The 15,000-nt window shown below is 38.2% G+C and overlaps 1 protein-coding gene across 5 annotated transcripts in view; it reads left to right on the plus strand.

Moving 5' to 3' along the window:
- The window catches only part of phc2b (polyhomeotic homolog 2b (Drosophila)), a 115,531-nt gene that overhangs the window by 67,701 nt on the left and 32,830 nt on the right, over positions 1–15,000 (plus strand). For all 5 annotated transcript variants that reach the window (XR_009824666.1, XM_062037797.1, XM_062037796.1 and 2 more), the window contains 2 exons: positions 7,131–7,456; positions 7,788–8,028. Coding sequence is in view for 4 of the 5 variants with exons in the window: in XM_062037797.1 (XP_061893781.1) it covers positions 7,131–7,456; positions 7,788–8,028 (567 nt within the window). In the remaining variant the exon portion in view is untranslated. The remainder of the gene's footprint in view (positions 1–7,130; positions 7,457–7,787; positions 8,029–15,000) is intronic.

Consider the following 15,000-nt stretch of genomic DNA (forward strand, 5'->3'; position numbering starts at 1 on the left):
AGAGGTGGGGGAAATAATCGATGCATCACAATTCGGACATGAACGATTATTTAATGGATTAGTTAACGTCAATCGATGATCAATATATTTATTGTAAATAAAGAAATGTAGTGTCTGACTGCAGTGATCCACTCGCTCCTTTATTACAGTTTTGCAAATATCTACATTAATTGAATAAATATGGGAATTAATTTAACTGTTTCTTATTACAAATGCACTCTTTTAAAAAGATGCAAGTGAAATTAATTAGTGTAACAAAAATACATGTAAAATATAGAGATTAAAGATGCATCAATAATACATTTTTAATCGAATCGTAGCTCCTGAATCGTAATCGTAATTGTAATCGAAACGAGAGGTGCCCAAAAATTCCCACTTTTATATGTAAACATATTTATATATAGGTATGTATGTATGTACTGTATGTATATATGTTTCACCCATCCCCCACCCCTCCACAAATTCTTGTGGAAATAGATTTTGTCTTCTTTTGTATGTTTCCTATATATCAATCATTGTGACGACCATAACCTTCATGGTTGTCCTTAGTCATCATCGCCACCTCTTGGCCAGAAAGAGTAAAGCAGCTGCACACAGACAGTTAAAGACATTGTTGGCATATTTTGAAACTGAGTGATATGCTGTGGTCAGGGTGGAAACATATGGTGTGAGTATTGGGGCTGCAGGATTTTGAGAAAAAAATAAAACTAATTGCAATTTTTTTCTCCAAGATTGTGAATAGAGTTGCAATTGTTATATTTTCCAAATATATTTTTGACTGTCGACATATTTTTGTCTCAAGGTGCCACACATTTGAACAATTTACTTCAAAAAATATTTGGCTTCATGCAGACAGACTTTTGTCTCCATCACTCTCTGAAACTGAATCAATAAAAACTATACAGTGATTATTAGAAGTGTCCAAAAAAAAAAATTCAAATGAAGTGCGATTCTTACAATTTGATCAAACAAAACCAGTTTTCTTCTAAGTTATATATAAATATCAGAGATGTTTATCTATTTTATGGAGGATTTTATTGTAAAATCATAGAACTGGCACCCATGTTATTAAAAAAGTATTGATTTTGAATCAAGAATCGAATCAATAACCCCAAGAATCAAATTGAATTGAATCGTGTGGTGCCCAAAGATTCCCAGTGTTAGTGATTAAAGTGTAATATAATCATAATGTATAATAGTAATAATAATGCAAGTAACTATGTAGAACTTGCATTTACCATTGTACTGTAATTGGAAGGTAAATAACTTTGTCTGCTAAATCCATCCATCCATCTTCTTCCGCTTATCCGAGGTCGGGGTTGCGGGGCAGCAGCCTAAGCAAGGAAGCCCAGACTTCCCTCTCCCCAGCCACTTCGTCCGGCTGGAGAGAGGATGGAAACGTAGATCGACCGGTAAATTGAGAGCTTTGCCTTCCGGCTCAGCTCCTTCTTCACCACAACGGATCGATACAGCGTCCGCATTACTGAAGACGCGGCACCGATCCGCCTGTCGATCTCACTATCCACTCTTCCCTCACTCGTGAACAAGACTCAGAGGTACTTGAACTCCTCCACTTGGGGCAGGGTCTCCTCCCCAATCCGTAGATGGCACTCCACCTTTTTCCGAGCGAGAACCATGGACTCGGACTTGGAGGTGCCGATTCCCATCCCAGTCGCTTCACACTCGGCTGCAAACCGATCCAGTGAGAGCTGAAGATCCTGGCCAGATGAAGCCATCAGGACCACATCATCTGCAAAAAGCAGAGACCTAATCCTGCAGCCACCAAACCAGATACCCTCAACGCCCGGACTGCGCCTAGAAATTATGTCCATAAAAGCTTTGGCAGAGTCCAACCCTCACTGGAAACGTGTCCGACTTACTGCCGGCAATGCGGACCAAGCTCTGACACTGATCATACAGGGAGCGGATCGCCACAATCAGACAGTCCGATACCCAATACTCTCTGAGCACTCCCCACAGGACTTTCATGGGTACATGGTCGAATGCCTTCTGCAAGTCCACAAAGCACATGTAGACTGGTTGGGCAAACTCCCATGCACCCTCAAGGACCCTGCCAAGAGTATAGAGCTGGTCCACGGTTCCACGACCAGGACCAAAACCACACTGTTCCTCCTGCATCCGAGGTTGGACTATCCGGCGTAGCCTCCTCTCCAGTACACCTGAATAGACCTTACCGGGAAGGCTGAGGAGTGTGATCCCACCACAGTTGGAACACACCCTCCGGTTCCCCTTCTTAAAGAGAGGAATTACCAATCAATGAACAAAAACAAAAAGGACTCATCACTTTCACATCCTAAGGTGCATTTTTTCACAGTTGGAAAGACCAGATCAGACATTGTCTTTTTTGTTGTTGTTGCGATCACGGCATTCTCGCTGGTTCGTCCGTGTTGATGGGCTCATATTGACCATCCCATTTGAAGCTGCAACGGAACATTTGGCTTCGTAGTCATATTTTTTTTTTTCATCCTTTTAGTTACTTTACGGACCTTCTCTCTCGCGAGTAGCGGGGCTCTATGTACGTGCTTCCTGTGTGCGTAAAGCCCCGCCCACCGAGGCAAAGATTGTGAATGAGTGAAAAGAGGGCTCTCTGCGTTCAGTTAATTCTACTGTTAAATAAAGGTTGTGAGAGCGATGCGCAGAGTGAGGCTTCTGTCTCCCTGTTTGAAGGCAGAGACGAAGAAATGCGAGGCTCAACAATTCTGATTGGCCGACACGGCTGTCACTCAAATGTTGCGTCGTCGCACTCATTAATACCTCCATGTGGGTTAATCGTGAGTACAACCCACTGTGGGAAGTCAGGGAGTTTCCAGGGTCTAAGGATCAGGACCATGAGCTGACATTGTCAAACACTCAGGTGAGACCGGAGAACCTTCCCGTGACTTTGAAGCCCATCCATCCATCCATTTTGTACCGCTTGTCCCAAGCCAAGAGTTCTTATTTGTAAGTATTTGGCCTACTTTCATACAGCGTCCTTGTATCGCACCTTGTTGTCATAGAGATCTTTGTTGTTGAGCACGTGAAAGATGTTTGGTTTTATGTGACAAGCGACAGGAACCCCTTTGCATACTGTATTTCCCCTAATTACGGCCTATTTACTCAACTGCAGAGAGTGTCAGGCAATTTTGTTAAAGTGAAGTTGTTTCTTGGAGAGGAATTTTAGATAAATTGGTGATAGTTTGTATGTATTGGTGCTAGTGTTGCAAAATTCCGGGAATATTCAAAGTTGGAAACTTTCCATGGGAATTAATGGGAAAATAATGGGAATAAACATTGAATGCTAGAATTTGCAGCATGATTATTAGCTAAAACAATCTGATTTAATGCAAATTCAGTAGAATTTCAACTAGGGCTGCAACTAACAACTAATTTCATAATCGATTAATCTGTCGATTATTACTTCGATTAATCGATTAATAATCGGATAAAAGAGACAAACTACATTTCTATCCTTTCCAGTATTTTATTGGGGAAAAAACTGCATACTGGCACCATACTTATTTTGAGTATTGTTTCTCAGCTGTTTGTAAATATTGCAGTTTATAAATAAAGGTTTAAAAATAAATAAATAAACAAATAAATAAGTAGCCTCTGCGCATGCGCATAGCATAGATCCAACGAATCGATGACTAACATAATCGCCAACTATTTTTATAATCGATTTTAATCGATTTAATCGGTTAGTTGTTGCAGTCCTAATTTCAACCCTGCACTGTGCATTCCTCCCATCACATGCCCGGATAATTCCCAGCATGCTACACACTACAGCAGGGCTATCGAGGCCACACTAGTATTTGAGCCCAAGGACTTCATCCAGTCAGGTAAGTGTTGATGATATTACTGGGGTAAATATATTTGATCTATGGTATTTAAGTGTAATAGAGGTGTAATTGCTTGTTACTGTATGACTGTGGACTACTCCAGCAGACTTCCACGCAAGCTAGCTGGCTGTTCCTGTACTTGTTAAATGATTTGGGGGCCAATATCTCTAGCTAGCTAGGTTTATGTACCACCACCAGTCTCATAATGAACCGAAAATATTTCTCTGCTAATTTTTTCTGTTAAATCCTATTAACTTATGCTAACAACGTTAGCGATCCGAATGTACCTTTTTTGTGATCTGTAAAGTGCAACTATCTAATACTAAATCAAAACGTGTAGTTTCCTCTGCCTTCTGTTCTGCAAGCCATTCTGTTGTTGTACAAGAATGTAGAATGTAGGTTATAGTTTAGTTATAGTGAGTGTTCATTTATTAATCAAGCCTATTTCTATTCATTTGTCCATCAGTCAAATATTTTTAAAGACTACTCCAGTTTTTTAGCTGACTATTTATATATGTGTGTGGCATTGCATTAGTGTTTTACAAGAATAAATACATTCCGATGTGTGGAGACATTTCACCCCAACCAACGTAGGCGGAAAGGCGGTGTACATTTGCAAATACTGTGCAAAGAGCTATGCCAAAAATGCCACAAAGATGCAGCAGCATATAGATAAGTGCCCAATAATATCATTATTGTAATTCCCCATTAATTCCCATATATTCCTATTACCTTTATTTGACTATGTTTGTCTTTTTGTAGGTGGCTAAAATATGTGGTGCTGCTGACCGCCGTCTAACGTTACATTACTGTGTGTGATACATTGACTAACGTAACGTTATGTATAGGTACCTCATGCAACCCTGCTTAAAAAAAATCACTTGACAAAAAGTATGAATAAGGTAGCGAACTGCAGTGGACGTAACAGATTGCCGTGTTTGCAATGACGTTATAACCACAGGCATCTTATAAGTAGACGCAGCAATGGCTGCTGTGACGCGAGCAATTTGGCCGCCATCTTGAAGTTGTGATGAGGAGCCGGCGTATATATTCCCATATATTCCCATTAATTCCCATGGACGGTGTCCAACTTTGAATAATCAAAAAATGGTCAATATTTCCTAACTTCCCGAGCTTAACTTCCCGTGGTAAATTTCCGGAAATTTACCGGAAACTTTCCACCCCTTTGCAACCCTAATTGGTGCTAATATGACATAATTTAAAAAGGTGAGAACATGTGCCATGTTGTGTGTTGCATTGGTTTGATGGATGTAGGAGGAGGACATTTTGAGCATTTTCAAGATGTGTTTAACAAGTGTAATTCTGGTAAAAAAAAAACAAGTGTAAATGTAATAACATGAAAAACATTTAGATCAGGGGCGCCCATTATGTCGATGGCGGAGGGTGTGTCAGTCGATTGCCAGCTAGGCATTAAAAAATAAACCTAAAATTAACGATCATCAATCTTCACCAAGACGTCACTTCCGTCACTTGATTGACATTCACGGCACCCGAGGGTCTTGTGAGATGACACCGGCTGCTGCCAGATCGATATTAAGAAAAAATGACCGACAGGAAGGCGATAAACACTTTTTATTTCAACAGACAACGGCCATACCTGCCGTCAAAACTCTAAAGACCGACCGCACAGTTCCAGTCTTCACAATAAAAGCCCTGCTTCATCCTGCCTGCGCTAACAAAATAAGAGTCTCAGAAAGCTAGCAAGCTACGGAGTTTGCCGCCAATGTATTTCTTGTAAAGTGTAGAAAAAGGAGTATGGAAGCTGGACAAATAAGATGGCCAAAAGCAAGCTCTTTCATGTGGTGTTGGACAGAAAGGAGGACTTTTTTTTTCCTCCTCCATTTGAAAATGTGGACGTTATTATCACTACTCGTTGTGGCTTGTGCAGCCCTTTGAGACACTCGTGATTTAAGGCTATATAAGTAAACATTGATTGATTGATTGATTGATACTGTCTGATTCCAATCAATGCAAGTCATCACAATTATACCAACTTATATTTGTGTCTTCATGAAAGAAAGAAATGTTAATGCTTGTATTATCATGAAACACCTTTAACTTGTTAACAAAAACCTCTCTTTCATAAATAAATGAATATAGATATATATGAATGAGGTAGATCACCTTGACTAGGTCATTTAAAAAGTAGTTTGCCTGCAGCTAAAGTGTGGCTACCCCTGCTATAGATGATTTTTTCCATGCTGGGCTCAACTACGCACTTTGTGGACGCTGTCTGCTCCACACTCCTTTTCAGTGTTTTTGCTGTGATCCAGCATTTCCTTTGTTTTCTTCATAGTCTGTCCAGTCAGAGCACTTCCCTTTTGTTTGTTTGTTTAAATCATTTATTACCCTTTTTTTTTTTTCACTGCACTTTCAAATCACTACAACCTTCATAGTCTCACACAACACACCCTTGACAATGTATTTTGTTAAAGCAAATGGGACCAAAAAGTATTTGCTAAGGACTTATTTATTATATAGAAGTGTCATGACGTTTTCATGAAAATGAATTAGTTCCTTGTTTTCTTGTTATTCCAACTTTTTTTTTTTTAAATGTAGCATATTTGTGGAAGTTGCCTCCTAGCAGCTCCACTCTAGACACGGCACAAGAACCAAGCGTGCAGTTTTAACAAGTTTTTAATGTGCATATATTGGAGTCCAACTCTTTCTCCAGCAGAACGTGACCTTTGAGTCATGTCTGTATCCTCTCTCTTCTCCTGCTCCTGGCCGCTTACTGTTAAAGACAACAGATGATTAGATTACCACGTACCACCTGTGAAATCTAATCACCTGCCAGCTGTGTCTCGCCGTCAGCACTGCCACGCCCCTGTCTGATGGTGCTCTGTCCTCAGCACCATGGACAGAGGCGGTGACCTTTGCTCCTGCAGGCAGCGCTGGCAACATCTCTGTCCACAATTATTATTATTTACACTCCAAAGTTTTGCGATTCGCGATTCCTGAATAGGCTGAACAGTTTGAAGTTGGAACGCTTTGAATCGAGTGAAAAATGTGGAAGGTAGAGCGCGCCAAAATCTGGAGACGACGAAGAAGAAGTTGAAAAAGTTTATTAAATAGACGAATTTTGGTGTAGAAAACCATATGTGTGAATGTTTTGGAGCATTCACACAATAATAACAATAGTAGCAATAATAATAATAGCAGTAATAATAATAACAATATCAGCCATGTGTTTCTGTGGTGTGAGTAAGTGTCTGGTGAATTAGGAGTTCTTCCCCCTGACCATTGAGAGCATGTCTGTGCTCCTCTCAGCCTACACCCAGATCCAGCCCCACGCCTTGGTCCAGCAGCACAAGCAGCAGCAGTTTGTGGTCCACAAGAGCCAAAGTTCCCAAAGGACGGCCGGCCAGCTCCTGCAGACGGCGTCCATTCAGCCGTCGCAGCACCCGGTGCCCGTGCTGCCCAAGCCCGCGCCGCACCAGCCCCTGACGCCCGGCCAGCAGGCCACCATCTTTCACTCCACCATCAGCGGCCACGCCCTGCACGCAGCTCCCGCCCCCTGCTCCTCGTCCTCCTCCTCATTGGTCAACGCTCAGCCCGTGCAGCTCACCGCCATCAACCTGCAGATACAGCCCACGGTGAGTGTTTCAAATATGTACTGTGACTCCCACACAGCAGGTGGTGCTGTCATCCTGCTGTAGCTGCAAGAAGTGTTGTCTTACATGTGCAGTAACCCTGGCGTTCCACCTTCAATTTATCTTAACAACTAAAACAACTCAACTCTGGTTGTTTGCAATCAATACTGATCAATACAATAAAATGTAATACTCGTGCAATGACAATAAATATTCTACCATCTAAAACCAAAGTTGACTTTTCATAGACAGCCATGTTGTGTAATTTCAGTCCAAATCATTTGTAGAGATTTTCCAGTCTTAACCGTCTCCTCTCCGCCATGTTGTTCCGTAGGCCTCTCGGATGCTTCAGGACTGTAAAGAAAAGCCAACTTCCCTGGTAGTGAGAGAGACGTGTGCCGCCTCCACCACCCCGCAGCAGCAGCAACAAAAGCCGCCACCGCTACCGCCGCCGCTGCCGGCTCCACTGCCGCCACCACCGAAGCAGCAGCAAAGTGCGCCGCCTCCGTCGCCGCCCGCCAAGCCTGTCGAGCAGGCCAAGTCCGACCCAACAACGCCGGCTGGTCAGCATCAAGGTAATGACTCGAGTATCCACATTTTGATGTGTTACAGCCTCATTCCAGAATGGAATTAATTCATTTTGTTGACTAGAAGTGTCCCAATCTGATATCGGTAGAATAGACTAGAATAGAAAGTACTTTATTAGGGACGGCGTGGCGAAGTTGGTAGAGTGGCTGTGCCAGCAATCGGAGTGTTGCTGGTTACTGGGGTTCAATTCCCACCTTCTACCTTCCTAGTCACGTCCGTTGTGTCCTTGGGCAAGACACTTCACCCTTTGCCTCTGATGGCTGCTGGTAGCGCCTTGCATGGCAGCTCCCGCCATCAGTGTGTGAATGTGTGTGTGAATGGGTAAATGTGGAAATACTGTCAAAGCGCTTTGAGTACCTTGAAGGTAGAAAAGCGCTATACAAGTACAACCCATTTATCATTTATTTATATCATTTATTGATCCTGGGGGAAATTCAGCACCACAGTTCGCTCACAATAAACAATAAACACTTACATGTGAATAATATAAATACAGTCTATTATACAGCATTATTCACATGTGAATAATATAAATACAGTCTATTATACAGCATTATTCACATGTGAATAATATAAATACAGTCTATTATACAGCATTATTCACATGTGAATGATGTAAATACAGTCTATAATACAGCATTATTCACATGTGAATAATGTAAATAGTCTATTATACAGCATTATTCACATGTGAATAATGTAAATACAGTCTATAATACAGCATTATTCACATGTGAATAATGTAAATACAGTCTATTATACAGCATTATTCACATGTGAATAATATAACTACCGTATTTTTCGGAGTATAAGTCGCTCCGCAGTATAAGTCACACCGGCCGAAAATGCATAATAAAGAAGGAAAAAAACATATAAGTCGCACTGGAGTATAAGTCGCATTTTTTGGGGAAATTTATTTGATAAAAACCCAACACCAACAATAGACATTTGAAAGGCAATTTAAAATAAATAAAGAATAGTGAACAACAGGCTGAATAAGTGTACGTTATATGAGGCATAAATAACCAACTGAGAACGTGCCTGGTATGTTAACGTAACATATTATGGTAAGAGTCATTCAAATAACTATAACATATAGAACATGCTATACGTTTACCAAACAATCTGTCACTCCTAATCGCTAAATCCCATGAAATCTTATACGTCTAGTCTCTTACGTGAATGAGCTAAATAATATTATTTGATATTTTACGGTAATGTGTTAATAATTTCAAACATAAGTCGCTCCTGAGTATAAGTCGCACCCCCGGCGGCCAAACTATGAAAAAAACTGCGACTTATAGTCCGAAAAATACGGTACAGTCTATTATACAGCATTATTCACATGTGAATAATATAAATACAGTCTATTATACAGCATTATTCACATGTGAATAATATAAATACAGTCTATTATACAGCATTATTCACATGTGGATAATGTAAATACAGTCTATTATACAGCATTATTCACATGTGAATAATATAAATACAGTCTATTATACAGCATTACAGTCTATTATACAGCATTATTCTAATGTGAATAATGTAAATACAGTCTATAATACAGCATTATTCACATGTGAATAATGTAAATACAGTCTATTATACAGCATTATTCACATGTGAATAATGTAAATACAGTCTATAATACAGCATTATTCACATGTGAATAATGTAAATACTGTCTATTATACAGCATTATTCACATGTGAATAATGTAAATACAGTCTATTATACAGCATTATTCACATGTGAATAATATAACTACCGTATTTTTCCACAGTATAAGTCGCTCCGGAGTATAAGTCGCACCGGCCGAAAAAGCATAATAAAGAAGGAAAAAAACATATATAAGTCGCACTGGAGTATAAGTCGCATTTTTTGGGGAAATTTATTTGATAAAAACCCAACACCAACAATAGACATTTGAAAGGCAATTTAAAATAAATAAAGAATAGTGAACAACAGGCTGAATAAGTGTACGTTATATGAGGCATAAATAACCAACTGAGAACGTGCCTGGTATGTTAACGTAACATATTATGGTAAGAGTCATTCAAATAACTATAACATATAGAACATGCTATACGTTTACCAAACAATCTGTCACTCCTAATCGCTAAATCCCATGTAATCTTATACGTCTAGTCTCTTACGTGAATGAGCTAAATAATATTATTTGATATTTTACGGTAATGTGTTAATAATTTCAAACATAAGTCGCTCCTGAGTATAAGTCGCACCCCCGGCGGCCAAACTATGAAAAAAAACCTGCGACTTATAGTCCGAAAAATACGGTACAGTCTATTATACAGCATTATTCACATGTGAATAATATAAATACAGTCTATTATACAGCATTATTCACATGTGAATAATATAAATACAGTCTATTATACAGCATTATTCACATGTGGATAATGTAAATACAGTCTGTTATACAGCATTATTCACATGTGAATAATATAAATACAGTCTATTATACAGCATTACAGTCTATTATACAGCATTATTCTAATGTGAATAATGTAAATACAGTCTATAATACAGCATTATTCACATGTGAAATAATGTAAATACAGTCTATTATACAGCATTATTCACATGTGAATAATGTAAATACAGTCTATTATACAGCATTATTCACATGTGAATAATGTAAATACTGTCTATTATACAGCATTATTCACATGTGAATAATGTAAATACAGACTATTATACAGCATTATTCACATGTGAATAATATAACTACCGTATTTTTCCATAGTATAAGTCGCTCCGGAGTATAAGTCGCACCGGCCGAAAATGCATAATAAAGAAGGAAAAAAACATATATAAGTCGCACTGGAGTATAAGTCGCATTTTTTGGGGAAATTTATTTGATAAAAACCCAACACCAACAATAGACATTTGAAAGGCAATTTAAAATAAATAAAGAATAGTGAACAACAGGCTGAATAAGTGTACGTTATATGAGGCATAAATAACCAACTGAGAACGTGCCTGGTATGTTAACGTAACATATTATGGTAAGAGTCATTCAAATAACTATAACATATAGAACATGCTATACGTTTACCAAACAATCTGTCACTCCTAATCGCTAAATCCCATGAAATCTTATACGTCTAGTCTCTTACGTGAATGAGCTAAATAATATTATTTGATATTTTACGGTAATGTGTTAATAATTTCAAACATAAGTTGCTCCTGAGTATAAGTCGCACCCCCGGCGGCCAAACTATGAAAAAAAACTTGCGACTTATAGTCCGAAAAATACGGTACAGTCTATTATACAGCATTATTCACATGTGAATAATGTAAATACAGTCTATTTTACAGCATTATTCACATGTGAATAATGTAAATACAGTCTATTATACAGCATTATTCACATGTGAATAATATAACTACCGTATTTTTCGGAGTATAAGTCGCTCCGGAGTGTAAGTCGCACCGGCCGAAAATGCATAATAAAGAAGGAAAAAAACATATATAAGTCGCACTGGAGTATAAGTCGCATTTTTTGGGGACATTTATTTGATAAAAATCCAACACCAAGAATAGACATTTGAAAGGCAATTTAAAATAAATAAAGAATAGTGAACAACAGGCTGAATAAGTGTACGTTATATGAGGCTTTAATAACCAACTGAGAACGTGCCTGGTATGTTAACGTAACATATTATGGTACGAGTCATTCAAATAACTATAACATATAGAACATGCTATACGTTTACCAAACAATCTGTCACTCCTAATCGCTTAATCCCATGTAATCTTATACGTCTAGTCTCTTACGTGAATGAGCTAAATAATATTATTTGATATTTTACGGTAATGTGTTAATAATTTCAAACATAAGTCGCTCCTGAGTATAAGTCGCACCCCCGGCGGCCAAACTATGAAAAAAAAACCTGCGACTTATAGTCCGAAAAATACGGTACAGTCTATTATACAGCATTATTCACATGTGAATAATGTAAATACAGTCTATTTTACAGCATTATTCACATGTGAATTATGTAAATACAGTCTATTATACAGCATTATTCACATGTGAATAATGTAAATACTGTCTATTATACAGCATTATTCACATGTGAATAATATAACTACCATATTTTTCGGAGTATAAGTCGCTCCGGAGTATAAGTCGCACCGGCCGAAAATGCATAATGAAGAAGGAAAAAAACATATATAAGACGCACTGGAGTATAAGTCGCATTTTTTGGGGACATTTATTTGATAAAAATCCAACACCAAGAATAGACATTTGAAAGGCAATTTAAAATAAATAAAGAATAGTGAACAACAGGCTGAATAAGTGTACGTTATATGAGGCATAAATAACCAACTGAGAAAGTGCCTGGTATGTTAACGTCAATCTGTCACTCCTAATCGCTAAATCCCGTGTAATCTTATACGTCTAGTCTCTTACGTGAATGAGCTAAATAATATTATTTGATATTTTACGGTAATGTGTTAATAATTTAAAACATAAGTCGCTCCTGAGTATAAGTCGCACAGTCTATTATATAGCATTATTCACATGTGAATAATGTATATACAGTCTATTTTACAGCATTATTCACATGTGAATAATGTAAATACAGTCTATTATACAGCATTATTCACATGTGAATAATGTAAATACAGTCTATTATACAGCATTATTCACATGTGAATAATATAAATACAGTCTATTATACAGCATTATTCACATGTGAATAACATAAATACAGTCTATTATACAGCATTATTCACATGTGAATAATATAAATACAGTCTGTTATGCAGCATTATTCACATGTGAATAACATAAATACAGTCTATTATACAGCATTATTCACATGTGAATAATATAAATACAGTCTGTTATGCAGCATTATTCACATGTGAATAACATAAATACAGTCTATTATACAGCATTATTCACATGTGAATAATATAAATACAGTCTGTTATGCAGCATTATTCACATGTGAATAACATAAATACAGTCTATTATACAGAATTATACGCCGTGTGCAGCATCATGTGCTTTACGGAGACTTGGCTACACGCGGAATTCCCGGACCACTGCGCGTCTCTACCCGGCTTCACAACCTCACGGGCAGATAGAAACACACTCCTGAGCGGTAAGAAAAAAGGCGGCGGGATTGCCATCTTGGTGAACAAGAGGTGGTGTATTCCTGGACGTATTACTGTTAAGGAGTGTGTTTGTATGCCGGACATTGAACGTCTGGCTGTTGGAATTCGACCATATTATTTGCCAAGGGAGTTTACTTCTGTTATCTTCATCGGAGTGTATGTCCCTCCTTCTGCTGACGAAGCTGTTGATTGTGACACCACAGATAAAGTAGTGTGTCAATAATGTCAATAACTAGATGAACCATCTGTGGCTGTGAAGTGAAAATTTAGTAAGGTTGTAAATACTGTATAGAGTAGGCTAACCCATGTGGTTCCTGTGGATGTGAACACAATTACTGTAGTGACTAAATAACATAGTGACTGAAACAGATAAAGTAATGTGTAAATAATGTCAATAACTAGATGAACCATCTGTGGCTGTGAAGTAAACACTAGTAAGGTTGTAACTACTGTATTGAGTAGGTTAACCCATGTGGTTCCTGTGGATGAAGTTGTAATTACTGTAGTGACTAAATAATATAGTGACTGAAACAGACAAAGTCATGTGTAAATAATGTCAATAACTAGATGAACCATCTGTGGCTGTGAAGTAAACACTAGTAAGGTTGTAAATACTGTATAGAGTAAGCTAACCCATGTGGTTCCTTTGGATAAAGTTGTAATTACTGTAGTGACTAAATAACATAGTGACTGAAACAGAAAATGTCATGTGTAAATAATGTCAATAACTAGATGAACCATCTGTGGCTGTGAAGTGAACACTGGTAAGGTTGTAAATACTGTATAGAGTAGGCTAACCCATGTGGTTCCTGTGGATGTGAATACAATTACTGTAGTGACAAAATCACATAGTGACTGAAACAGACATATTAATGTGTAAATAATGTCAGTAACTAGATGAACCATCTGTTGCTGTGAAGTGAACACTAGTAAGGTTGTAAATACTGTATAGAGTAGGCTAACCCATGTGGTTCCTGTGGATGTGAACACAATTACCGTAGTGACTAAATAACATAGTGACTGAAACAGACAAAGACATGTGTAAATAATGTCAGTAACTAGATGAACCATCTGTGGCTGTGAAGTAATCACTAGTAAGGTTGTAAATACTGTATATAGTAGGCTAACCCATGTGGTTCCTGTGGATGTGAACACAATTACTGTAGTGACTAAATAACATAGTGACTGAAACAGACAAAGTCATGTGCAAATAATGTCAATAACTAGATGAACCATCTGTGGCTGTGAAGTAAACACTAGTAAGGTTGTAAATACTGTATAGAGTAGGCTAACCCATGTGGTTCCTGTGGATGTGAACACAATTACTGTAGTGACTAAATAACATAGTGACTGAAACAGACAAAGTAATGTGCAAATAATGTCAATAAGTAGATGAACCATCTGTGGCTGTGAAGTGAACACTAATAAGGTTGTAAATACTGTATAGAGTAGGCTAACCCATGTGGTTCCTGTGGATGAAGTTGTAATTACTGTAGTGACTAAATAACATAGTGACTGAAACAGATAAAGTAATGTGTAAATAATGTCAATAACTAGATGAACCATCTGTGGCTGTGAAGTGAACACTAGTAAGGTTATAAATACTGTATAGAGTAGACTCACCCATGTGGTTCCTGTGGAAGTGAACATAATTACTGTAGTGACTAAATAACATAGTGACTGAAACAGATAAAGTAGTGTGTCAATAATGTCAATGACTAGATGTGTGGCTGTGAAGTGAACACTAGTAATAAGGTTGTAACCCCCTTGTCCCCCCTACCAGCACCTGTGGCCCCCAGACC

The sequence above is a fragment of the Entelurus aequoreus genome, linkage group LG26 (assembly GCF_033978785.1).
Source record: "Entelurus aequoreus isolate RoL-2023_Sb linkage group LG26, RoL_Eaeq_v1.1, whole genome shotgun sequence".
Lineage (NCBI taxonomy): Eukaryota > Metazoa > Chordata > Actinopteri > Syngnathiformes > Syngnathidae > Entelurus > Entelurus aequoreus.